The 24,385-nt window shown below is 41.5% G+C and overlaps 1 protein-coding gene across 1 annotated transcript in view; it reads right to left on the bottom strand.

Moving 5' to 3' along the window:
- igdcc4 (immunoglobulin superfamily, DCC subclass, member 4) overlaps window positions 1–24,385 on the bottom strand; it is a gene marked incomplete at both ends in the record, with an annotated part of 43,022 nt that overhangs the window by 14,375 nt on the left and 4,262 nt on the right. The window contains 3 exons of the mRNA XM_084541027.1: window positions 4,045–4,178; window positions 6,345–6,486; window positions 12,040–12,354. Coding sequence (XP_084397153.1) covers window positions 4,045–4,178; window positions 6,345–6,486; window positions 12,040–12,354 — 591 coding nt within the window. The remainder of the gene's footprint in view (window positions 1–4,044; window positions 4,179–6,344; window positions 6,487–12,039; window positions 12,355–24,385) is intronic.

The raw sequence follows: 24,385 nt of genomic DNA, 5'->3' as shown, positions 1-24,385 counted from the left end.
TCTATTTAGCCGGGAGACAAGACAGGATCCAGAGAGCTTTTGAGGATGTCTTCAGAGGAACTGTCAGTTTAGAGGACTTTGACATCAAAACACTCCCTACAGTTGGCTTCCTGGTATCTGGTTAGGGCTCAATTAATTCTCATCACACGGTGGCTGTGGATACGATATGAATCTTATCGTAAATCTTGATCAGAGGGGTACTGATGTGAGGGCATTTGCTGGAAAACCAGATGATGGCCCTTAAAGCTCAAATGACAGGATATGCTGTACATTTACAGAAATGCGTCATCAGCCGTCCGAGTGGAGGAGGTTAGGTGGAGAAAGGAGGTGATGCTTCTAGGTAATAACACAAAAGAAAGAATGTTTTCTGTGAGAGTAAAAAAAAACCTGATAGAATAGCCTCAATTACTGAGCTGATGAATACCCTACCTCTCCAGTGACAAAGGATGTTATTCAAAGGGTACTGTTTATGGATTGAAGGGATGCTTATTTCCTGAGTATCAGCCCCTAAGGTACAGCTGGTGTGAGTGGGCCTTACTTCCCTGCAATTCTGCTCAGTCCTCAGCAGCTCATAATGCTAATGATCTCAGGAAAGAGCCCTGGCCGTCTGTAAACACATTATAAATTAATCATTCGGATTACATACAGCAAGTCTTGGTTATGCATTAGGCTTTAAGTGGGTCACTCTGCGTTTGCGAGGGCTGCGCTACAGGGTGCGCCTTCACAGGGGTGGGTGCAAATATGATGTGTGCAAAACAGCAAGAGTAAAGAAGAATGGAGGAAGCTATAGACAGCGGGCTTAAAGCAGCTGAATATTTGATATTTTCGAGCTAAGCATGTGAATTGATGACTTCAACATCAACCTGTCAAAGCTTGGGTGTGGGTGTTAAGGAATTCTATTCACAGAAATGAAAGCGAGTGAAGTGAAGGCATTAGATCTGACATCTGTTTCATGTGATGACTCGCACTAGAGTCTTAAGAAGTGTCCTCTCTTACCTCTGTGACAGCTGCAAGATCACATACAGTTTATACATACATCAATCAGCCACAACATTAAAACCACTGACAGGAGAAGTAAATAACATCGACCATCTTGTGACAATACAATGTTCTGCTGGGAAACGTTTGGACCTGGCATTCATGTGGACGTTACTTGGTCATGTACCACCCACCTAGACCAGACCAGACCACCCCACCCTACTGCAACGACACTCCTTGATGGCAGCAGTCATCCCCAGCAGGATGCAGCCTGACACAGGCACATACGCAAGAATGGTTTAGGAACAACTAAAAAAACATGAAAAACAGCACAAGGTGTTGACCTGGCCTCCAAATTCACTAGATCCCAAACTGATCAAGTATCTGTGGGATGCACTGGAACAAGCCTGATCCACAGAGGCCCCTCCCCTCAACCCATAGGACCAAAATTCCCCCTCTAACAACATTCTGTTGCCAGACACCACAGGACACCCTCAGAAGGCCCATGTCCATTCTCTAATGAGTCACAACTGTTTTGGAGGAACAAGGGAGACCTACACAGTATTAGGAAGGGGGTCATAATGTTATGTCTGATCGGTATATACGTATATGTATTTTTATATACTTCTGCACCTGTTGACTAAAGTGCATTTTGTATACAAATACCTATACAAGCACAAGACCTGACACATTACGAGATCTAGCTTAAAGAATAAAGCTGAGGTGAGAGTTAAACTAAATAATGAACTAAAAACTGAAACTTAAAAAAGGATGTAACAACTCTGAAAACTTTACAACAACTCCAGTGTGTTTCACTCGCGTGGTTCTGCCTCACTCCCTCCTTTCTCTTTTTCGTTCTTTAAAAAGACTCACAAGTCGTGATTCAAAGAGGACACAAAGCTTTCCACAGAGCAGCCAATTAAAGCTGACTGATCTCCGGCTGGCTATAGTGACAGAGGCAGATAATACAGCGCGGCTTTAATGTGGGCTCACTAATGGTGAAGTCACACCGCACACAATGGCATTCATTGATTCAATGCAGCATGTAATCCACTAAAGCAAGTGTTTTACAGTCACCATGGGACTTTGATCAGAGAGGGGAAAGGTGTGTGGTGATGTCTGATAGATAAACAACAGTGAAAGATATTACAATTCTCTCAACAGTATTACCTATTTAACTGAACTGCTAGTCTAGTTTCATAAATTTGAACATAATGAAATAAATTAATGTACATTTTGAGGATTTGATGTCCTCTTTCTTTGGTGTCAGGATGAGAATTTTTTTAAAAATCATTTAGGTAAGGCTGAGTTAGAGTTTGATGCGATGTATGAAATGATCAGTTTCCCCCACAGATCTATGGGATTAATATCATGCCATGATTGGAAACTGCAGTAAAATGTTTTGAAATATTTACTCAGCATTTCAAAGGTTGAAATCTAATGAAAAGGTATTACATGACTGAAATTACATGACTCATGTAACGGTTTGTCAGATTAATTAAAATCTCTGCAAATATTATTCGACATTAGTTTTCTTCCCTCAGATTTGCAGAATAATTTTTGCAATGTTTCTACAGCTCCTCTTTTCACTTTTTAGTGCAAACTGCAGCACATATGTTATATTGCGGTGTTCTTTCAGAGGTGACATAAAACATCCACTTTTCAGTGATTTGACCGCGCTGCTTGGTGCCATGTGATTTTTGCCAGCGTTCTCTCGCGGGTATGGTATGAAATTCTGAAACAGACAAAAATGCTGGGATCATGGAGACAGGGTCATTTGTTTTTAACCTATCGTATGTACTTACAAGTCTGAAAAACAGCTCATATTTTGTTTTTTGAACTCTGTAAACAAAACGGGAGAACGAGCCAGACACTTCTGGAAGACTAAGTTAAAAGTGTACAGCCCACTGCCACTAGCCATATAGAAGGTGAATACAGTCAGTAGACTCTCAGGGAATAAAGGTTTCTTGATATTGTACGTTGCAGCAAATTAATTCTGAAGGACAGGCGAGGCCAATGTATTTAATCCACAACATCAGCTGAAAGTGCTTTACATCATAAAAGCGCGTTCAATAAGATGGCTTCAGTATCAGACATCAATTCAGAGCAGCAATTTGACTGTAGAGCACAGGGCCTTTTCTTTACTGTTTCCAGTGACTTGAGGTCAGAATTATTAATTTTATGTCCAAATGTACTTTTAACAGTTAAATGTTCAACTCTTGTTATTCAGATCTACCCTAGGCCAGCCACTGGCCTCTATACAATTAGGTGGTTCATAACAAGGCCATGTTTTGATCTTATTAGAACTACTTTGTCCCTCTGTCTGGTTTAAAGTTTTAAGGGAATGAATCAAGAGATTTGTTCTAAATACTGTTCATGCGTACAGGATCGGCTATTCCTATAGCTGTAATGACCACAGCCCTGGAACAACTAGAGTAAATGCATCCTTTATAAATGCATCCTCAACGTAAACAAACCCACTGTACTTTCATGTAATGCATTCCATTATAATGCATCTTCAAAGCCCGGACCGCTGTAATGTGCTTCACTCGGCTGTCCTTCGCTGCGCCGAATGATGTAGGTGCAGTTTGACAGCAGAAGGCTGTTTTCATATTCATCTGCTGGAGTGGAAAAGTTTGTGTGTGACCACCTTGAGACGTGTACCTTCCAAGATTTTGTGGCATCGCTTTAAACATGGAAGCTCATCACGGCCGGGTATCAAATACTGCAAGTGAGCGTAATGTGAACTCAGTATTTAAGTGTTTTAAGAGCAAAACTATTTATACTAATAAAGCAATGGAAAACCATCGCAGAAACAAATTATTACCATAATTATATTATTAGAATAATAGAATAAAAGAGCAACCTGTTACCATGAAAATAAGATAGCCAGAAAAATATATGGTAGTTATAACCCTTTCTCAATTTTTAAATTTAAAAATAAAACTCATGCTCCGACCTTATGCAGTTGAAGCATGTTGTCCAAAAAGTCACAGTAGAGATTGCCCTGGAAGCTCCTAGTGGTGCATCTATTCAAGCACTATAAAGCACTGCAGCAGGGCTCACCTGTGGTGACAGTCAGCCTTGCTTCATGACTGATGTCCTTTCTGGCAGAATTGGAGACAACGCAGCGGTAGACGCCCTCATCCTCCTTGGTCACCCCCAGAATCTGGAGCACCCCGTTAGGAAGGGAAATGAACCTGTTGCACACAGGGCAAAAGAGAGGAGAGGCGGCAGAAGGAAAAAGATTAAGAACCAGAGTGAGACAGGAAAACAACTGAATAAATGGCTTTAGTGCTCTAGAGCATAAAGTATCCAGCGGATCAACTCTGCAGGGATCCACAAGTCCTCACAAGGCTCCATCCTTCTTTATTCAGGAGAGAGGGGTTTTTGCGCACAAAGGGGGTTTACAATTATTAGTTATAAAACTCAGAATGTGAAAGTGAAATGAAAGTGAAATACAGGGGCTGAAAACGAGTGATGAAAGTCATTTAATGGACTAAGACATGACAAGCTTCACAGAATCACAAGTATAAACCTTATAAAATAGTGATAGGTTGTATTTTTGGTCTATAAGGTCTACTTAAATGTTGATATTTACTCTGCTGAAATCCTACACATCACTACTTCTCACTCCCCTATGGCTCTGGCAATGTATTGCCCTCCTGCCTCTTATTGTCTTTATCATAGTCTATTAATCCAACCAAACTATGACTAGTGGTCGCCTGTTCACAAGCAAAGTAGAAAGGAAGTGGAGAGATAGGAGATAAAGAGACAGGGACAATAAAGACAGGTAGCGTATAGGAAAAACAAAGAATAAGAAAAGAAAGAGATAATGAGAGGAAACCGGGGAGCCATGAATGAAGAGAAACGGGGGCAGAAAAGAAACGGTAATAAAGACGGAAAGGGGGCATTAGAGACGAGAAAACGATGGCAGAGGAAGCAATAGACAGGAAAGCCACATTAAAGCAGGAGAGCACAGAGAAAAGCGCCAGCGATCTATCAGCCATACTTTGGTTCGTTTTTTGTGAGAAGCCATTAACAGTGCCTGAGGTGGGAGAGCAGCATCCCTCCAGTAAGACCTTACAAGCAGGAAGCTGTGTGCGGGTCACGCAGGGATACGGCAGCCATTAACACTAGGCGTTGTGCAGCAAGGCTTGAAACAAATTCCAGGGCCAGTAGAGCCACACTGAAATGTCAATATTTTTAAGCGGCCAAGTAAGTGAGAATATTTTTGAGAGACGAAGACAAAGAGGGAGACCTGTTCACAATGTGGTCACAGGATTAGACCTTGAAACGTGGAGCTGAGTGGAGTGTTTGCCTTAAGATGCTACTTCTCGTAGTTCATAAAATTCTACCTTGAAAAAGTTTAAAGAGTAAAATACACTTGATGTGGCTGGGTGTTCTGTAAATTGCAGCCACTATTAAGTCTTACTTGCATCGAATTCACCTAAATACAGCATGTAGGAATATACACAGAAATTATGAGGTTAAAGTAATTAAGCAGCATAAATAATTACACATGGGCTAATGAGCATAGAATGATGATTCAAATGTCAAACTAGATGACTAAAAGGTTTTCTAATTTTCCAGGTTCACTTTGTAGCTGTAGAGCACTCAGATTCACAGCTGGGGACTGACAGCGTGGGGGCATGCGAAAGTCCTTGGCCCATTTTTAATTAAAAGAAACTTTGAATGTAATCAAATGGTTACCCCTCAGTGGGACCACTGTTGTTCCTCTACCTTACCTTTTTCTTTCTGAGGCAAACAGGTGATTCTGAAGAAAACCTGATGGTTAGTTCCTGTTGGCACTTTACAAGACTGACTGGCAACATTAGGAAAATTATAAAAGGAGACTTTGGCTGTATTTCCACCATGAACTGAGGCTGAGGCTGCTTATTGCAATAAAAAAATAACAACAACAACAAAAATTAATAAATGGCAGTAAACAAATGTAAAAGCCCAGAGCTACATAAGGTAATAAACAAGGTCATGTTATCGTAGCCTGGACTTCAATTCCAAACTCAGCATGTATGTTTCCGCAATTGAACTGCAATGTGACACAGACGCAGTAGCTGTTAAATGAGCTGGATGACTACAGCAGTGCTAGGATTTATGCGCACTGGGATTCAAACACTCGGGAGACTTAATGAATTTAGACCGACATCTGAAACTCCAATGTGCGTATGGGGGCCAACACACGGCTTGACTACAAATGCTTGAACAGAGTGTGTAACATTGCAGTCACCAAGGTGCGTTTGCAGTAAATTCACACTAAATTAAGGGGAATATGATAAGATGTACACTTGATGCACTATACTGAGGATATTTAAGACAAACGAGTTCCAAAAACAAAGCGGGGCTACCTTGTCTCCTCGGGGACAGCCACTCCGTCCTTTTCCCATGTGATAACAGGTGTAGGTACTCCCTCGATCTGACACTCAAAGCGGGCAGCTCCCCCAGTTGGCACTGTTTGGGGTGACGGCTCCAGATGGAATTTAGACAGACCTGGGGATACAAAAATAGGCAATTTATAAAAAGCAGATAGTGAACGAACACATACAATGATCCATATTTACCCATATTTAGAAATTAAACTTTTTTTGTTTAATCATGCAACATATGTACCTTATATCTCTGATATGAAGAAATGCAAAAAGTTTATTTAATAGACATAACTAATGATTTGTTCACAACTGGTCCACAGCTCCCATTCCATTAGAGTGTCCATGAGATGTATTTGAATAAGTATCAAGCACACCTACACTAGTTACATGGGTTGCACAACCCATACGGTTACGAAATAGGAGGTCTGTACACTACTTGTCAGCTCGAGCCTTCAAACCAACACACATAGAACTGACCCCTTCAACTATGCCATTGCCTGCTTGTGTTTAAACAGCTCAATTATTGTGTTTCTTTATTTAATTTGGTATACTTTCAGGATTTTTACAGGCACCATTTAAATTTTTGTAATTTAATTAAAGACTTGCCCAGACCATTTAAGTACCCTTGAATGTCCTGATTAGGGAAATTTGGGGATTTAATCACGCTTGTCTTGAATATTTCTCTGTCCAAGTCGACTCTTGGCAGGGCTCCAATTCTCACGAGGGAAAGCCTCCTTCTGCAGGTAATGCTGAGCACCAGGGGGCAGTAGGGAGCACTGAATGAGGGCCTCTAACCTCTGACCCCAACAGGCTGTTGGAAGAGAGAACAAAACAAGCGGGCTGTCCCAGCCACTTCGCCTGTAGCCCTGACTGAGAAGTGGAGAGTGGGGGTGGATCAAAGGAGAGAGCAGAGAAAGAAGAGGAGAAGGCAACCAAAGGCAGAAAAAAGCAGGGAAACAAGGAAACTCCAAGTACCAGACAGACTAGAAATTCAGTACGTACTTAGATTGTCCACAGTTCCACTAATATCCCATAACTTTTGAGCTCAGTGAAATTTGAGAATACCAGATGATGCATCGAATGAATAAATAAGCAGCATTGTTTCTGGTTTCTGGTGATACACTTTCTGATATACTGGGGACTCAATCACACAGCCAATGCAGACTGGACTTGCACAGCCTGAAAACATGTTAAGATTATCCAACATACGTACCAACGTATACATGTTCCATGTTTAAGTGGGACCAAACGTGTCAATCCATTTCTACAGTTTTCTTTAATTTCCTGAAAAAACTTTCCATGACTGGCCAGCGGTGTGAATGTGAGTACGAGGGTTGAATTTCTCTCCCAGTTAATTATTTATTTCCAGTAGTATTTCCAAATGCAAAACTATAAATGCCTTCCAGGGGCGACTGTCAGGTGCAGTATTCTCATCATTTTTATCACTCCACTGATTTCTGTAGTAGTTCTGTTAGAGTGAAACCCAACGTTTAAACCAAAACATCTGATAATGGTGCCAGTCTAACATTTAAGAAATGTAAGACATGACTGTCTGTGCCTAATTTCACGGCAATCCATCAAGAAATTAAACTCTGTCAAAATTGTGACGGTACAAGACACAGTTTGTTCTAATCCATTTAGTGTACTATTTAACTCAGTGTGGCAGAATGAAAAGTCAAGGAATCATCAAAGTTGTTATAATTCATGCTTTCATCTGCTGAATAACATTTCCAATACATGTCAAGACATTATACACGAACAAAACACTCACTAGAGATAGATTTGGGAAAATTACCAAATGTGAAGAGATCATGAATGTCTTTACAAATGTCATGTTAATCCACCCAACAGTAGTCAAGATATTCCAGTCAGGATCAGGGATCCAGACCAAATGAATTTGTTAATAAGCTAACATTACCGTCCATAGATCCACACTACTGAGATGGCTACAAAGTGGCAAAAAGAGTGTGGGCACAGTTGGATGTCATTAGGTTTTAAACAAAACTTCAGAGGGTTGAACTATGTAAGGCCTTGTTTCTACTATGACATGAAACTTTTCATTTTCAGAGGTAGGTGTTTTCAGACTTTCAGACTCTTGGGTGCCTCAAGATTTCAAAACTCAAGCTATCCCAGTGTTCTGTACACGATTTTCTCCAAACTACTGTAAAGCCTGAGGAAGACACTGGGGCGGACTATCCGAGATTACACTAACCCCATCATACCAACTGTTAGTCATGGCAGCAAACTGGCCATCTGTGTTTTCCTGCTGCTCTAAGGGAACAAAGTTTCTCAATGAGTGCACGGAGGCAGATGCTTCATAGTAGAGTGGAAAGCATTTGATTCATTTCAGAAAACTTGCACTCACTGGTGCGTGGCAAGTTTTACAGGAGGTGTTGATGATTAACCCCCACCACTTCCAGCCATTACGCAGCATGATACCCTCATGCAAACACACAACCTGTGACGCTGCCAGATTGCCTGACAGGGTGCCAGGCCCACTGTGTGTGTGTTTTCTTGTTTTTATTAAGTTGTGGGGGCCAAACTCTTGAGGAATGCTAACTTTGTGGGCCCAGGTTGTCTTTTTGAGGGGTCGAGGGGGTTCTTGAGATGGTTAGGGTAAGTGTGTGTGTGTGTGTGTGTGTGTACCAAACTACTTGTACCTCAGTGTTTACTCTAGTGTGTGCCTTGTTGCCTGTACGTGGTCTGCTTGTGATTACATTACTGGATCACTGTGTGCATCTATGTCCACGGGTGTATGTGTGCACGGGGGGGAGGGCGTCTACATGTGAGGGGTGAATAACAGCTGATAAGCGAGTGTACGCATTAATGCAAAGGGGGTCAGCGGCTGTTCGGAGAAGACACTTTACTCATGCTGTGATCGAACAATGGCGACTGGCTGGGCTTCCACCTCCGCTCTGTCAAAGCATAATCATATTAGTCTCAGGGCTCCGTGAGGGTCCCTAGGCCCTTGATGAAATTCCACTGCAGATCTACCCGGCATCATACATATCAGATGTTGCCACGCTGACACAGTTCAGCCTGTCCTTGTGCTGATACACGGGGCAGTTTTTCTTTGTAGCACTCCTTTGCCAAAGGTGACATACTAAACTACAGGGTCAAAAATATGCCCAATTGTTTCCTAGCAACAAGGCCTTTCTCTGTATGAAGGAACAGCTCCTTCGGGCACTTCTCCATGTAAAGTTTAACCCTTCATTGTGCTGCATAACGTGTTGCAATGTGCTAAGTCTCTATTTTGTCATTCATTACTCCCCCTCATTTGTCTTTTATCAGCGTCTCTCTCTCTCGCTCTCTCTCTCTCTCTCCCCTGCCCTTGACTTTACCCCGACTCTTTCTCTGTCTTTGTCCGTGCCTCTATCTATGCCCCAGTCTTTGGCCCCACAGCTATCAGATTGCATAGTTTTTTTCCCCTCCCCTTGTGTAAGGAGATAATTCCACCCGTGACCTCTTTGCTACCCTGCTTTAAGGCTGAGTGACACTGCGAACACTCATCAAGCGTGCCCTCAGTTCTGACGGATATTTTTCAAGAGCTACTGGAAAATATGTGCAGTTTTGACATGCATGTGGGAATGCCCTTCACCGCTGACAAAAGGAAGCCGTTTACATTAATTCTGCAACACCTTTCACTAAGAATAAGGTTACAGCACAGAAATGTTCGTATTATGTTAAGTGTCTCTGAACCGCCATTCCTTACGCTGAGAGAATATAATGAGAGAGAATACTGAGAGAGAGAGAAAAAAATTACATTTGCATGTATTAGTATTACGCTTTCTCCCATGTCTTCTAAATCTTCTGTGGTCATGACATCAGCTGTTTAACTGAAATGGTTTGTGAAAGCTTGTAGGGATTAGGAAATATTGATGTTCAAGGTTAATTGGTGTAATTAACATTAAAGGCTGCTTTTTTTTCTCTATCCTAATTAACAATTAAAATGAAATGTGTATGCCGCCTGTCATTTTGCCAGGAGAAGGAGAAGGCGGAACTGAAAAACTGTAAATCAATTTTCAGTCTGTGTACAAATAAAGAGAAAAGGTCTCCGTCTCTCTGCCTCTGGATCTCACGCATCATATATTGCAACAGGGAAACTAGAGCAGGTGGCTTTCATAATGTGTTTTCACAGATGTGATCTTTCTCTTCAGACTCATTCCTGCTAGTGAAGACACAGTGGGAAATGGGAATGTCGGCTCAATGTCAGTGTTGAGGCAGTACCCCTTCGGTCTCCTTCACACTGGTCACATCTATCTCATAGTCTTCCCGCTACTGATTTAATTCAAAAAAACCCACACACATACATGCACCTATACACACCCGCAAACTGAAGGTCATCCTTAATGGTCTCAGGAGCCTTTCCTTTCACCACCACCGCAAACTCTTCAACCTTTTCTGCCTTCCCACCATTCATCCAACCCCCTACCTCCGCTTTAGCCCTTATTGTCCCTTCAAACAAGACATCCTCATAAATAGGCATGTGACAGCTGACAAAAGAAGGGGCATCCGCAGAGGTTGCTGTCTCATTTTACACAAAGCTAATGACTAAATAAAGACTACCACTTAGGTAGTGTGAGAGAAAGAGGCCTCCTCAGAAGAGTGATTAAAAAAACTACAGGTTGTCCTCTCATCCTTTACATCCCCATCGTCCTGTTCTTTTTTACCCCCTTTCCACCCACTACACTCGGTACGAGTGTTGTTTAAGAGTGTACCTGATCGCAGGACACATGCTAGGTCCTATCTGAGGCAGCAGAGAACCAAGTTCATCTCCATCCGTGCCAGAAATTCCCTTGACTCTCCCCTACATGTTTGTGTGTGTGTTTCTGCGTTGTTGAATGCTTCATGCTTCCACTCCTTCCAGGAACAGTTTGACATTTTATTAAATCTGCTGATTTGCTTGATGTGTTCTCCCAAAGTGCCACTAAACTTCACTAATTGACACTTTCTGTCTTTCACATGCACAAAGCCACTTTTGTTCTGTTTCTATTTTATATATTTTATTTTATTTCGTCACATATTTTTATTCAGTTATTTACTGTATTTCTGTGAAGCTGAGCGGGCTCCATGCACCAAGAATTTCATTACAGGCATTGTTACAGAGTATCTGACTGTAAAGAATCTTGAATCTTCTGTGTTTATCCAATACCAAAATGGACAGTATTAATGAAAATGTCTTATTAATATGAATGACATAATTCACATTTACTGCATGAGTTTTCTCAAGAGGAAAACAACTTCTCAAAATGTTGCTTAAATTAATGCAGAACAATCCAATCAACCCATATGCACATTAGCTTTATTTTTAAGCTTCCCATTAGGTTTTCAACCAGTGACTGACTAGTGATTAATTTCTATTTTTTGTCTATAAAGTGTCTGAAAAATAAGCAATGAGCTAAGGGCTTCCAACTGCTATTGGCATAGGATATAATTAACACAAGTCTCAGTGTACATTTGAATATCCCTACTTATAATTTAGTGTCAAATTGTTCATGAGTTAAGGATTTTGTAAAACATTTCATGAACTTTCTACAGGGTTACTAATAGACCTTGACAGGACAGATACTCTCGCTCACATTGACTCAACACAGGCAATTCTACTTCACCTAAATTGCACTTGACCAGAGCTCTAAGAAGAAACAGGTTGCTGTGGTTGTTCCTGAACACCTACTTGCTAGGAGCACGTTTACAGTCCGGCTGGTGAGGGCTCCGAGGGCGCTGGCAGTCACACAGCTGTAACCCCCCTCCACGCCCTGGGGAGGATGGCCGTCCTTAGAGGTGGGCAGCAGGAGGAGGGAGCCGTTGACCAAATACTGCAGGTAGTCACCCCCCTCCTGGGGCAACAGCTGGCCGTCCTTTATCCAGGTGACATTGAATGGTGTGTCGGTGGCCCCCAGATTGCAGTCCAGCAAGAGGGGCAAACCCGGCTCCAACACTACATGGCTGGGCCCGGCACCACAGCTCAGCTCCACCGAAACAGGCTTTTCTGGGCAGGACAAAGAATGAAAAGATTGTTAGCTATGCCTGTCTTTATATTACAGCACAGGCTGATCTACGTTTCTCTCCATTCTACTAAAATATTATATTTTGCTGCAACTCTCTGTCTTATTGCTCTGTGAACTAGCGCAGCTCAACTATAAAATAAAATGTCCTTTCTTTCATTGAGTGTGTGTCTTTTGTGTTACTTTTTCTTTAGTGCCCTCTATCAGTTTCAGCATTTGCCAGTTTTTCATTTCACAGCCTTACTTGAATGGAGTCAATAGCACTGGCGGCACAGATGGTTAGGGGTTGTGCATTCCTAACACTGTTTTGGACACAGTGAAGAAGCCAGAGGAGGAGGAGGAGTGGGAGGGGGAGGAGGAGGAGGATGAGAGGGAGCTCTGTAAATGAAATGAGTGCAGTGGGGATTTGTATGTCAACGGCAGGACATAAAAGTCAGTGAGAGAGGGGAAGTCCTGGAGTGAGAGGTTGATGAGCTGGTGTGAGATGAGCAGAATAATGCTGCATGAACTGCAGTCAAGCTTTTTTAAACTTGGGAACTATACCACCTCAAAATGTTCTTTATTTTTGATGATCTCAAAAACAATATGCAGCACGTTTATAAAAGAAAGTTGCAGATCATTGTGGATGTACATAAATACATTTTCCTCCTGGAATGTGCATCCAGCTGTTTTACTGTATTGCCTGTCTTTATATAACTGCCTCTCATCTGCACAGTTTGATAGATTCTTTCTGTGCTTGCCCCCTCCATGTTACAACAACCCTGTGGAAGAGTTTTAATTTAGTTCAACAAACAATAAGATGGAGGCATGGAGATAGAGAGAGAGAGAATGCATGGCAGCCATCATTCATTCTGGATGGCATTGAAAACACAATTCCTTTACTTATAGGTGGACAATAAAGTTTTCACAGCCTTCTACCACGTATCAGAGAAAACTACTAGAAAATTATTGTAAAACTGACATTGAATGTGTATTTTTATGATTACATTTTTGTTAAAAAAATATTGCAGCTCAAGGATGAGCTAAGGTATGGTGATTAGTAATCTGCAAAATACAGTGTGTCTCAGTCCATACTAAACAGTGTTCAGTGCAAGCGACATCCATATCTAAAATTGTTGCATTTTAATAACATTTTTTTTTTTGTTTTCTAGTAATTGCTTTTCCTGAGCATCTCCATCTTAGTAAACATACAGCAAATACATCATCATTTTAAGGAAAATAAATCACCACTGCAAAAACTGCCTCCCTATACTGTATCCATCCCATCCTTGTCGGATAATTGCTATTCTTTCCAGTCCCTGTACTTGACACAGCCATCATCATTTCAGAATGAGTTCCCTCAAATTACTTTGAAATAAATAAATAAATAACATTTGCCAATTTAGTAAGTGAAACAAGGCTTGCAGGTGCATGAAGTAACACACACTTGGCGATGTCTTTTTGTTTTTAGAAAGAGCAACACTTGTCTGACCTCTACTATAGACAAATCTGACAGCTGGTTTATGTGCAGCGCTCTCGATCTTAGTGGCTATTACTGCTGAGCACATTTATAGTGAAAGTGAAAGGCGTGTGTGTGTGTGTGTGTGTGTGTGTGGTCGGCAGTCAACCAATCCGACGATTGAATGTACTTCACGTGTGTGTGTGTGCAGGGAAGTTATTCCATCTCAAAGCAATAGTTTGGAATTAGTTGTGACAAAGCCTCCAGGAAAAATAACAATAATGCACCCATGCTGTCTACCCTTCATGTAAAAGCAGTATGTGCAGCTAATTAGACCCTGCAGAAAACTACTTGCTATAGCTTCTGACTGAAATCTTCAAGCTCTGTAAATCCTTACATTGCAAAAATACATTACAGGAACAAGGGAAAAAAAGGAGACCCATGATATTGTAAAAGAGGAATGTATGAAAGTATCCAACTAGCAAAACAAATGGAATATAGGTAGAGTGAATTGCTCAGCCCCTAGGCTGATTGTTCAGTATAGTGGTAAATGGTCTATCTTTTTTCAGCCTCCTACTCAGAACGTGCATTTAATGCAAACTACGTTTGTCGAATTCTCCACAGAATCTCATGGACAGATGTCTCAGCAAAAGCGCTCAAGAAATTCTGTTCATCACGGTGTCAGTCATTGGTTTACGTTTGAGCTGCAACTGCAGTGGCAACACATTTCCTACAACCAGATTTGTCTATAGCTGACAAATACAGCTTATCAAAAATTCAATCATGATGATTATTTTTCATCCTCTGGCTCATGCACTTAAACCAATAAAATGTTGTCACTGCCTCTGTCACATTTGAAAACAGTTTCTCTGCTTCTGTCATCTGTCGCTTCACCGTCAGATCTATGCAGCCCTCCTCCGCCACACCATTTACCTATACCTCCTTCAATGCGCCCCTCCACTTAGCTCATCAGAAGTCCTGTCTCACATTGCATTCATCCACGTCTTCAACCACTTTTCTTGATTCCTGCACCACCACCAGTGTCAAGACTTCTTCTGGGGCATGTAATTTCTCCTTAAGCTACTCTTGCATTCAAGTCTCTCCTGATTTAAATACTATATATTAAGGTTATGTTACTTCATCTTTCACATGAAGTCATTACATGATTTCATGCGTATCTATGCAAGTAATATAACTTAAATGGCCCCTCTATACATAATTTGAAAAACCCTCTTTGTGAATTCGGCTTAAAAACATCATTTTCTGACAGAGGCAGAGACACACACACTCACACAGTCAGGCAGGTTTCTTTCAGCTTGTCTTTCTCTGCCGTTGGATTAATTAAGTTAATGGGAGATGAAATTTTTTCCTTGATTAAATGAGGCCTGACCCCCCACCATCACTTCCTGATGAAGAGGCTGGGTAATGCTGAGAAAGGCTGCCGTACAGCACTCTGGCACACACACACACACACACACATCTGCCATGGAGACAACATAAACATGCATGCACACACATGCACCGAGAACTCCTGCACAGAGAGACGCACGACGTAGCGAGCACTAAAAAACTGCATGTGCGTGTCGACACACACAGTCGTAGATCACCTCCACTGCTTTTTGCATCCCCTCTCGCATTTCAACTAATTAGGTCTCATTAAGTCATTAAAACGTTAGCAGCCATTTCCCAGCTCACTGCCAATGGTTTCCCTTGGTGAGAATCGAGGATGCTTCGGCGATGGATATGGAACCCATTACCCTCACAAAACTTCAGCAGAGGTAAAGAAAAGAAAGCGGAAAACAGTAATTTCCTCTTAGAAAGGTCTTAGAAAGGTGCTGACATCTTAACCTGTGTAAAACTAATTACATAATAAGATAAAATAAAACACAGGTGTGTAACCTAGAAAAGTTACAGTAACATTTTATCTTTTTTATCATCTAGGTTTAGCATGACCTACTATCCTTTAAGAAGTAGGTAAGGTAACCATATCACATGTTTCAAGTAGTGGATATTTCATGTGGGAATAAAACACTTGATATTCACACACACATTTGCCCAGAAACCTCAAAGTGCCCTAGATATGTGGCTACGTGTAGTACGCACATACACACGTCCACATGCTAACATACACACAGTTACCGTCAGTGTCTCATGAGGACACACTGAAGGGGTGGGGGGCGGGGGGGATCTGTGAAGTGGCCATTCTGCCATTTTACAGTACAAGTGGGAGCTGCTGGAAAAGGACAGGGCGCACTCTGGGATATAGTAACGGCTGTGCAGTCGCGCTGAGCTGTAGTGAATGGATTGTGATGGCCCCGATCCAAGAGGTTCATAGCTTACGCTAAGCAGAGAGAGGACAGCAGTTTACAAAAGGGAGTGGGGATGAAACAGAGACAGACACCAGACGACAATCAAAAACAAGAAAATAAATAGAAGATGCAATTCATACCTGATATAAGGTCCCTTAGACATTTTTGACGCTTTGTCTGGATTTCTAATAGCTTTCTAATTACACCAACAATAGTCTTTTGATTATAGTTAAGTTTACAATGCCGGTAAGAACCTCATGTCACAGACATACAGAATACCTCTGCTGATGGATTAATAGAGAAATGTATAGAGTAATTTGTACAGCTATTCAAAATCAAATGCACAGAACAGGGACAAAAGGAGAGAAACAAAATGCCCAGTGTAAAAAGAAACAGATTTTCTCTGTCATTCAGTGAGAGAAATGGAGATAAAAGGCAGGGGAAATGGAGACGCTTGGAGGGCAGTGGTCTTGATACCATCAACACTTATGCCACTAGTCCATTTCTGTTAATGGATCACCTATTCACAAAACGTTTGGAAGAACAGAAGGAAAACAGAGGAGGAGCAGGAGGAGGAGAGCGACTCAACACAGTGAATATCTCACCCGGCTAAGCTTGCTGTCAGCAGAGACTGGCCACCTAGTGACCCTGAGGCCACAGCTCAGGTTTCCACGGCCTCTAAAGTGAAGCTACACAATACCACAGGCCTCTCAGCAACTTAGTGCTACCAACAAAGAGATTGGATTAAAAGAATCCAAAATCTGGTGCTTCATGTAATGAATCTGTGCTTTCTGTAATGAAATGTGTAAATTTGTATGCAATATTTTGGGATGGATTCTCACCATGAGAAGGACTGGTGGCTTAAAGCTGTTTTGTTAGCATGCTAAAATGTTTACAAGGTTGATATGAACATGGTGATGTTCAGCAGGTCATTCATTTCTAAACTTGGCATAACAATCGCAAATTTGACTCGTCAAAGCAAGAAATCACTCTTGCTCATGACGTCCTAGTAAGCTGAGTGTATTGTCATGCAGAGACATGTTTGTTAAGAATTGTCACCACCTGACTTTAGCATCTTAACAGCATTAATTACAGCAAATTAGCACTAAACAAGAGTGGCACTAGGGTTTGATGAGAATGTCAAGTTTTGCGGGCAGGCCTATTTCTAGGGCTGTATTTATACACTGCATGGCCAAAAAAAAAGAAGTCACCACCTGGATTTAACTAAGCAAATAGGTATGAGCCTCCTATTGGATAATTACTGCATGAGAGATTATGTTTCAGCTGGCAACAAGTTATTTAACCCCAACTGATGCAATGAGTAGCTTCTCATTTCTAAAAACAACCATGTCGAAAGACATATCCTGTGGTGGTTAGTCTGTTTGAGAAGGGTCAAATCATTGGCATGCATCAAGCAGAGAACACATCTAAGGAGGACTACTAAAATAGGATTGAGAACTGTCCAACGCATTATCAAAAAGTGGAAGGACAGTGGGGAATCATCGTCTTCCAGGAAGAAAAGTGGTCAGAAAAAATCCTGATTGATCGTGATCGGTAATCACTTAAGCATTTGGTGAAATCAAATTGAAGAAAAACAACAGTGGAACTCAGGGCTATGTTTAATAGTGAAAGTAAGAGCATTTCCACAAGTACAATGTGAAGGGAACTCAAGGGATTGGGACTGAACATCTGTGTAGCCTTAAGAAAACCACTAATCAGTAAGGCTAACCGGAAGAAAAGGCTTCAATTTGCTAGGGAGCATAAAGATTGGACTCTGGAGCAATGGAAGAAGGTCATGTGGTCTGATGAGTCCTACCCTGATGGGGGCATCAGGGTAAGAAGAAAGGCAGATGAAGTGATGCACCCATCATGCCTAGTGCCTACTGTACAAGCCTGTGGGGGCAGTGCTATGATCTGGGGTTGCTGCAGTTGGTCAGGTCTAGGTTCAGCAACATTATGTGACCAAAGAATGAGGTCAGCTGACTACCTGAATATACTGAATGACCAGGTTAATCCATCAATAGATTTTTTCTTCCCTGATGGCACGGACATATTCTAAGATGACAATGCCAGGATTCATCAGGCTCAAATTGTGAAAGAGTGGTTCAGGGAGTATGAGACATCATTTTCACACATGGATTTTCACCACAGAGTCCAGACCTTAACCCCACTGAGAATCTTTGGGATGTGCTGGAGAAGGCTTTGTACAGTGGTCAGACTCTCCCATCATCAATACAAGATCTTGGTGAAAAATCAGTGCAACACTGGGTGGAAATAAATCTTGTGATATTGCAGAAGCTTTTCGAAACAATGCCAGAGCGAATGCGTGCCATAATCAAAGCTAAAGGCGGGCCAATGAGTGTGTGACCTTTTTTTTTGGTGTCCCACATTGTCTGTCTGGTTGAGGTGCTAACATAAAGCTACCATATGAGTTAGTAGGTTTAATACTCGGGGGAGCATGAATGATTACAAAATTGATTTTCTTGGCAATCCATCCAATAGTTGTAGAACCTATCAAAGGTGATGGATAGACCAACACTGCCATCTATAAAGTCAGTGATGAAAACTGAAGAATAATAACTATAAGTTCTAAAGTGTGGTACTCACAAGTGCTAGTGCGATGTAAGGGGGTCACAAAAGGTGGAGAACGTGAAGTAAGGATTGGAATGAAAACACATGAGACTCAGAAGGAAACAGAGACTGAGCAAATGCAGATAAGATTAGTGCAGTCTTGAGACTCAATTGAAAGGGAGCAGGGAAATGTGATTAAAGACGCGTTTGTGAAGAGGGACCATTAAAGCGGCGCTAAAGTACACAGAAGCCGAGATAACCAGATTCCATTGTACATCTACTAAACTGACACAGCAGCAGCAGATAATTGCTATTATTTGCCCCTGAATGATGTTACCAGTGTATTGTTTTGTGCATGTAGGTAGCACTTCATGGAAAACACGGATTGTAGGACATTACTATGCACTGAAATGTTATACGGGCCATGGACAGCGACAGATGGTCTCATTGATAACACTGAACCATTTACAGCAGGAAAACCAAACCCCAAACCACTTTGTTACTGCTGCTGCTGTTTGGTTTCAGTGGTGGATTTTTGTGAATTCAATTACCTTACATCAATAGCAACAAGGTAAAATAAAATAACCCAGACTACTTCCATGTAATTGTGGCCAAAATGTACCCGACATGTGGGGGAAAAAAATAAATCAATATTTTGAAGCCACAGTTGTGATCATCTGAGCTGAGAAGCAGCCAACACGAACCCTGTAGGGAAACGGAGACTCTCAAGTTTCAGCGTGCAAGTGGAAATGCCTGGGCAATAACAAGAAACACTGACAGATGAATCTTACTACTGTCTAAATATTTAGCCGTTCCTCATGTATAGCGTTATCTGAACATTGCTGCGGGCATTAGCTTCTTTCCGTCTGGTGTCGGAGGCGTGCCTCACATTCACCTGCACTTCGTGTGCCTTTGATTTCTTGGATGGAATGAATTGTGATTGTTTACTAGTTGAGCAATGCTGAGTACAGTGGGGCCAACATTTCACTGAACCCACACAGTGAGGCTGCGAGTCACTCAACAATGTGAACAGCTGCTGTGTCAAGTGTTAACCGTTCCAGCTGTGTTTCCTCCCACGACAAGACACCACGGTTCTTCTCACACCCAGTCCTTTGCACAGACCTACAGTCACTCTCTCACTGTCAGAAAGCTGAATGAATCAAAGATTTTAGAAAAAGGTTGAACATGCATGTTTCTAAATTAAGTATATTATGCACAGTACATACATTAAGTATAAAGTCAAAAACACTTATAACCTAATTACCCCCCCCCCCCCAATGCACATTACTTCTTTGAACTTTTCTCTGTAAGACAACAGAAAATAAAGATAAAGTCCAAACTAACAGTTTCTCAATGGCTGTGTTTCCTCCATATAGCAAAAATTAAAAAAAGAGTAAAATTTACTTTTAATGACATCCGAGGAAAAAAGAAAATCACACTTCAGAAGCTTCAGCCAGTGACTGACTAAATGATTAATCAACTAATCGTTTCAGGTGTAAATTGCTCCCAAGCTTTTAAAACAAGAATAATCTGTCACTGCTTGTCAACCTGTCTTCACACTTGTCCCGCTGTACTTTGATGTGCAAAAACTTTGCTGTTGAAGATTGTGTTTCTTTATAAAGCATAAATGTGACATGTACACTTCAGTCAATGAGAGCTTACGAGTCTTGCAGCCAGTGTAAAAACAAATGGACTGAAAGTGTACAGTGAAAAACGAGGGTTGTGGCGAGACAAACGTGGGAGCTGAAGAGAGAACAAGGGATAGAGAATGTGAGAGGGGGCGTATCAGTGCAATCCCTCATGCCTCCTGCTCTATGTACAGTGCTCATTCATCCCAGTCTGGCCTCCTCCAATCACAGCGCAGCGTTCCTGCATGTGGGGCCTCCCAGCAGCATGGGGCCTCCACATGGTCACATCAAGTGGCAGACCCACTTGCATGAGTCAACAAAGCTCGCAGGAGAGTAGCATGGGAGATCTCAATCAGAATTCATTTATTCAGGAGCACATTAAATTTGCGGGAATAGGCTGGTGACACTGGTGCATGGACGGCATCCCTACTGTATGGTGTGGCAGCCGATAGGAGACCACAAACATGCAGAACAGCTCGAAAAAATCTTTTAAGTGAGGTGCATTATGCTGCTGAGCTAGTAGCAGCTTTTTAAAGTGAGGTGCATTGTAATGGTGGTGCGAAAGGTTCAGGGTTGAGTCTCACACAAAATCAGGATGATGAATGAGACTGTTATGTGACACTACCAGGTACATGCACTAGAGGAAGGGCAGACTGCACTGGGCTACCCTCGCATATTATGCTCACACTGGCGTTCTCAGTAATGACATTTTCCATCACAGATGTGAGAGATGTGCTGTGATCTTTAAATAATACACTGCATTTGAATGAGAACTAAAGAGTGTGCGTACTCAGCGTGAATTCACAAATGGTTGTTCAGATATTCATGTGTGTGTTCAGATGTGCGTTCTCTATTATGTGGTGGCAGAACGTAGAATTAAGGATACAGGAACTGAAGTGCAGCCATACTTTGTATTCCTAAAGCTGCCTTTTACACAGCAGCGCGTCAATATAACTCCACAGACAGCCCACCTACACAGCCACCTTTAGTGGAACTCCTCCGCTCTAATGTGACCAAGCGGACAGCAGGAAGGAATGGAAGGAATGTGAGTGCAGGTTGGTTGACCGAGTGATCACAGCCAGACCGCGGATACTTTCACAGAAACACACACCCACACACATCATAAAAAAGCTAAAGTACTGTGATAGAATAAAAGCAAAATATTACCAGAGTAGTAAACTGATCAGAAGTACAGTCTGAGGAAACAGGGTGGTTTGGCCTTGGACTGAGGCTATCGCTGGCTAAGTGTCCAGGTTTGCACATATGAATATACCGTGTATTACCTTCGGTACAGCTGAGCAACAACTTAAATCATGTATATCAACTACACTATGTGGAAAACCTCAGTGACAGAAACCAACGGGATGAAAAAACACAACCCATCAGAGCTGCATCGTTACCAACAGCAGCATTACCAACGAGTAACTTGGAAACAGCGTCACACAAGCACATGACACGATGGCATTATCTGAAAAGGACCATCATGTAATATTTCATATTTTCTACATGACTCATGACAATATATAAAAAGATAAAAACCCAAAAGTATTCGATAAAACAATTCAATAAAATACGAGCTTGAAATTTTAAACAAAAATAGTAATACTTCTGAGCATTAATAAAAACAATTTTTTTTAATAACCACAATTATTTTATTTAAGGATGTCTGTTGCAGTTTATTTCTAAAGCGCATTCACTCACACGTCTTATTTTCAGATATTTTAAGAGGCCATGCTATTTACAACAGAGAAAAGGAATTCAAAAAAATAAATTCATCAAAATGCTTGGAGCAGTCCAAGAGAGCAAATCATTTGAATTCTTAGCAGAAAAATAAATCAAGCTCAAGGCTTCCTCTTCTTTCATGCAAACTCTTCTGTGCTTAAGACTGCTTCCCTGGCAGCATGAATAGGCAGACAGAGGGCACCATAAAAATCAACATATTCACTGCACAAATATACCCAGCTGAAACTCAGCCCAGGGCATCTTTAAATAATATGCATCCTAATTTAGCATGGGCTCTCTGGGGAAGGCATCAAGATGCACTCACAAATCGCAGCTGACACACCCACGCTTACACACAAGCAAGCAAACAAGCCGGCACACCGGGTGGACCTTGGCAAACACACACACACACGTGCAGATACTTCATTTACCACTAATGTGTAATTAGCTAGTCTCAACAGGCGATGCTGCCCAACAAGCTCTGTTTGTGCTAAAGTCTCAAGAAAGCTACATATATATGTTCACATATATACTGAAAGAGTTCCACCCCAAGTTTACCTTGAAAAACTACAGCATAAGAAACTAATAGTGCCGTTTACATACAGCATTATTCAACTGAATCTGAAGGCCGGTGCAGATTAATCCACGGTATACTTCCCTCTTCAAAACCAATGTTTAATAATCTGTTGCCGCTGCTGTACAGGAGAGTGAACAGCTGTGCCGATGGTGTAGACAAAACAAACCGGAGCTGAACACGGTATAAATATTAAAGATAAGTTTACGGATGGTAACTCTTAGGGGGAGACCAGAAACAATGGTGAAAAGGGCTCTGCAGAAGGATGCGGGAAGTTCTAAAAGCTTGTTAGTTTAGCTGTTTTAAGTGCATAAGTTCTTAGTTCTTTGATACCAAGTATGAAATTGCAGAAGGCTAGTATATAAATACCACTAGTAACAGAATCAGATCACCAGACAGAAGCGGTTTGCTGAAGGAAAACTCGTGCCTGAAAGGACAACCAAGCTTTAAAGGAAATCTTTAAAGCCTTTTGTAAAACTGCCCTGGGATCTATGCGCCTCTGTTCGCACCAGCCCAACAGTAATACAAGCTGTTTGTTTGCTACCTGGTATGAATTATATGTATGAGAGACAATGTAAATGTCTGGCTGGTGAAAAGAACAAAATATCGCCCGAGCCAAAGGCGTGCAATGTTTATTTAGAGTATCTGGCAAACCAAGCAAGAGAAGACTTTGCTGTAAATGCTGCGAACTGAATATGACTTCATACCACGATAAGACAAATATAATTGTCACGTTTGTATTGGGACTGTACAACAATCTATTATATGATCAAGTAAGCTTTGATTTCTTGACACTACTCATGTGTTTTGACATCTAAAGGTTGAAGGCACCATAATGCAAGAAAGCTCAAAGTGAAAAGCATATTCCGTGCTAATTTGCTTCCGTTGTAAACACTGCACTGTGAATTACAGACTTTTCGTTGAGCACAGATCCCGTTGTACTTTACTGTAATACTTTCAAGCTGCCAAGAGAAGACAAACATGAGAGAGTCAGGTGTGGGTTTGTGTCTTGTTGAAGCTGTCCAACAATCTGTTAAATGAACAAGACAGTTTTGATTTCTTGACATTACTCTTGTGTTTTGATGCCTACAGTTTGAAGGCAGCATAATGCAATCAAGCTCAGAAGCAGAAGAATACTGAAAAGATTTTTTTTTTTCCAATTTTAAAATGTCAGTTTGGAAGAAATTTCCAAAGCCTTTCATGCGATTCAATCCTGTAATAGTATCACTGTCATGCGAAATGTCATTCAACTTTATCACAGCCATTGGGCAACTTCTGTGACACTCACGACTTCACTGTGCTGCAAACTTAAATTTGTGAATTTCGTGGTGGAACTTGGACTTTAGACCTCTACAAATAACCTTGTTGAGTATTGCTGAAAAGGGGGAAAAACGTTTCCTCTTTGTGTAACTTTACATTGCCATGATATTTAAGCTGAAGAATGGACTTTGCACCACAGTACCTTGGTGCAGTGTGTGGAATAAATGGTTGACTCAAAAAAACACTTCCCTCCCACCACCATGCCTAATACTGCGCAGGGTCACTCCAGCAGCGGGACTTTTACAGTCGGATTTTCATCGGATGTTCCATGAAGATAGTAACTTTGTGTGAAACAAGCTGTTGAGGCAACGAAAGCCTGACCTGAGAATACTGGAGGAATAAAAGTGTGTATTTTTGCCAGGAACTGAGTTTGCATGCTGACTCCCAGAGATATCCATCTTTCTATCATCTGTTATGTGGAACAAAAATCCCTCCTAGGTCTGATCAAACACA

Source organism: Chelon labrosus, assembly GCF_963514085.1.
Source record: "Chelon labrosus genome assembly, chromosome: 3".
NCBI classification, from domain to species: Eukaryota; Metazoa; Chordata; class Actinopteri; order Mugiliformes; family Mugilidae; genus Chelon; species Chelon labrosus.
The sequence above is the reverse complement of the archived record's forward strand: the minus strand, read 5'-3'. Positions and strand labels throughout refer to the sequence as shown.